This window comes from Pinus tabuliformis, chromosome 4_1, assembly GCF_031772625.1.
Source record: "Pinus tabuliformis cultivar Carrire ecotype Pingquan chromosome 4_1, CPIR1, whole genome shotgun sequence".
Lineage (NCBI taxonomy): Eukaryota > Viridiplantae > Streptophyta > Pinopsida > Pinales > Pinaceae > Pinus > Pinus tabuliformis.
In genome coordinates, this window is record NC_142303.1 from 587,029,681 (window position 1) to 587,033,118 (window position 3,438).

At 36.6% G+C, this 3,438-nt stretch overlaps 1 protein-coding gene across 1 annotated transcript; it reads left to right on the top strand.

The window, feature by feature from the left end:
- The first annotated feature begins 1,981 nt into the window (after positions 1-1,981).
- On the top strand, positions 1,982-3,017 carry LOC149177326 (uncharacterized). Its single transcript, XM_089423382.1, has 2 exons — positions 1,982-2,583; positions 2,782-3,017. Exons 1-2 carry the CDS (start codon positions 2,260-2,262, stop codon positions 2,824-2,826), a joined length of 369 nt encoding a protein of 122 aa, XP_089279508.1. The 5' UTR covers positions 1,982-2,259; the 3' UTR covers positions 2,827-3,017.
- Positions 3,018-3,438: the final 421 nt, after the last annotated feature.

Sequence of the window (3,438 nt, forward strand, 5' to 3'; positions counted from 1 at the left end):
ATATTGAATCTGTACACTTTTCTACCCTTAAATCTGGCTCTTCTTGCTTAAATCACTCAAGTACTAGTGACTAGAGGAAATAATACTTGTTACCTGCCACCTCACATCCCAACATTCCTCAATTGTATAACTGATCCTTGAATCTTTGAATTGACCCTCTGAAAATGATCTTTTGCCATTATGACAGGTTTGATTTTAAATCTGCTACCAGTGCATAATGATGCTTTGTGTCCATACTTTCAACCAATATTTTTTTTTTTAAATTGTCATATTTGATTTGGCTTTGCCTCGAATCTTCCTTGCCTCTATCCTTAGGCTTCTTTACAAATTCAAAGAGCACCAAGTGCCAAATCATTTGAGAATTCTTTGGTGTCTGCAAGTCCTAATCTAATGAACTTGCAGGTTGCTCTGTTGAGTTATAAAAAACTTGATTCTAGGGAACATTCAACTGCTCTTCTTTTGCCATGCTTACACTTAGATGATTAGAATTAGGGAAAAGAAGCAAAACAAGTATTGAAACTACTCTTAATGACTATTTAAGAAGTCAAGTCCTTGTAAATTCTAATGATAATAGATGAAAGTTGCTAGACACTCCATTTTCATACTTCTGAGGAGGCTGTAAATCATTCTTGGAAACAAAATTACTGTCTTCGAGTTTTGGATAAGTAGGTTCCCAAAACTTTCCTTTTGTATCTTACAACAGTGTTGCATAAGACACTTGAAACCTATAATTATCCTGAATATCCTTTAGGCTTATGGCCCAAAATGCATGATTTGAAATTCTGCAGCTGTGCTTTTATTTATTTATTTTTATTTTTTTAAATTCAAGGTTATCTCCATCAGCTTCACTGCAACCTCTTTCCCATCGTAAATTCTTCTGCAGACAGACCCAAATGTGCTTTGGGCATGTTGGCATTACTTTTGGCACTTGATTATTTCATTGGCATCTGAAGTTCATTAATTATCTCAGGTTTGAATCATCTTGAACTTGGCTTCAAAGGAACAATCTGTTTATCCAAACCTTCAATGATTTCTGTTATCCATAAATCTGTAAAACTATTACCTAAGAACATAGATCTATATCATGGTGATGCCATTTCATTTTTAATGTGCACTATTTTGGATTTTTCTGTCTGTAGGAATAATACGATGCCACAGAGAATTCAGAGTATATGAGCTTCTCCAATGAAGGCCAACATGAGTTAATGTATGGCTTTTAGAATCTATTTCCGCAAATTTTCAAATGCAATGCATATCTTTCGACTGACACCTTGGTATTCTGTTTTATTGATCGACATTCTAAAAATTGCTTACTTTAAGTCTCTCCTTTCCATCCAACTAAAACCTTTCATGCTAGTTGCTGTTCTTTTTGCTAAATGTGTAGGATGCTTATAGTGCATCAAAACCTCTCATGGATTCGTTTGAAAAGTCCTAAAAACGCCCCTTGCAAGCTTGAAATGCTCAAACAAATTCATGAAGGTTTTGCCTCTCACTTAATCGTTGAAAGTGAAACAATTAGCCAGTAGCTTTTATAAACAAATCCATCTCTAGAAATATATCCTTCCCACCTATAGACCTCTTAACTGGAGCTTCTTTGGTTTTAGACATTGAATTGATCTGACCATATTACTATTCTTCAACCAGAAAGACTCATCTGTATGTGCCATCGGATTTAATTTCTCCACACTTCAACTATTTCCTCGATTATCTTTGGGTTCTTCAAGAGTTTTGGATTCTCTGCAATCCAGTTAAGAACAATCTTAACTTTTTCATGGGTTTAAAAACTGAATAGATATAGGCAAGTATATGCTTCAGTTCCAGGGTACTGCAAGAATCTTTTTCCAACAGTGGCAGTTTTACTAATAACTATACTTGTGCCATAATCAAGCAAAATTCCCTATGCAACATGAACAACTGGATGAATATCTATCATAAAGACCTTCCTTTTGAAAGATTGATCGAGATGCGTTTACAACATTTTTGAAAGATTTGAGAACATGTTGTTTGTGGAATGTTAGCAGGTTGCTTCAGGTGTTTCGAAGCATTTTTTGTTACCTATCAGATTTATCCACTGGAAGAGAAGACGTCATTAAATTGCTTGTGTGTTTTTTGGCCCCTTCAGAACTTTTGAAATTTGAGATCAAGCTAGGTCTGAAGGAGTTTTCCGTTTTTGGAGAGGATCCTCAAAATCTTTGTAGTTTAGTTAAAAACTCTCTTGACTGGGATTTTTCAGAGCAAAAAATTTTCTGGCAGTTGCTGATGTCCGAGGTACAAGTTTGTGTGGTTCCACTAGTCATGCCATTGTTGGCATTTTGTGCTGAAGCTTTGGATCCTTTGGTCCATGCTGGTGCACTTTCTGGCCTGCTAACGGTCTTAAGGTCCCAGTCTCCTTCAATTGAGCTTGTGAATGCACTCCTTTGTCTACCTAAAAGATTTGCAAAGTTTGCAGCTACAGTAATAGCAAGTTGGTCTGTATTGGATAGGTCAAAACTGTTTATATGTCTGATGGACTGGACAGAAGTTTGTTTGAGCAGCATGAGAGATACGGAAATGATGATGACCATCAGATTTTCAACTGAGAAGGTGAATTTGGCTGCTGTCAATGCAGTGATATCTTTTTTTTTATAGGCATGGCTCAAATGAGAAGACAAATTCCAACAATTTGAAATTTTCTGAGAAGGTGAATTTGGCTGCTGTCAATGCAGTGATATCTTTTTTTTGATAGGCATGGCTCAAATGAGAAGACAGATTCCAACAATTTGAAATTTTCAAATCTTTCAGGAATCAGGGCCAGTTTGTCAGAATTGGCTGGCAAATTGGCCTTAGAGAAATAGGCACCACAAACAACAGCTTTGGCGTGGAAATTCAGAAGGAAATTGGAATCTGATTATTGACTTTGCTTGGAGCTAGGCTATCCAGATGCTTGAGTGGATTGAACTTGCTCAGTTCTTGTGCAGCATTTGTATCATGTTAGATTGCTGCTTCCCTCATCACTTCACTGCAAGCTGTTCCTACAGGTTTTTGGGCAAAGTTCCAAGACACATCAAGGTGGGATACAGATACACAGGGAGGTACAAAAGGCGAATGGATACAGAACAAAGAACAAGGGCAAATCCATGGAGAGTCTGTGTGATGATAGATTCTATCGGAGAAGATACATAGAAAGATATGATGAAACGTCTTGGACACTCAGGAATGGTGTCTTAGATTCACATCAAAGTAAAATGAGTATGGAGCCTCCATTCAAGCAAGCATTCTAATTCAGGGGAAATTCTTTAAATTGATTTTTTATTTTTTTTTAATTTTCTTCTTCACTAGCAAATACCCATCTAAACTTGAGTTTTGATCATTATGTGCACAGGTTCATATCTAACACGGGTTTAATGATGTATTTGTCAGTCCCCCAGTCAGTACATGCTGTAGAATTGTTAGATACTC

Excerpts from the sequence above, each read along its gene's own strand:
- LOC149177326 (XM_089423382.1), top strand. The coding sequence starts at position 2,260 with ATGTCCGAGGTACAAGTTTGTGTGGTTCCACTAGTCATGCCATTGTTG. Across the intron at positions 2,584-2,781 it reads TCAGATTTTCAACTGAGAAG|GAATCAGGGCCAGTTTGTCA; the intron begins GTGAATTTGGCT and ends CAAATCTTTCAG.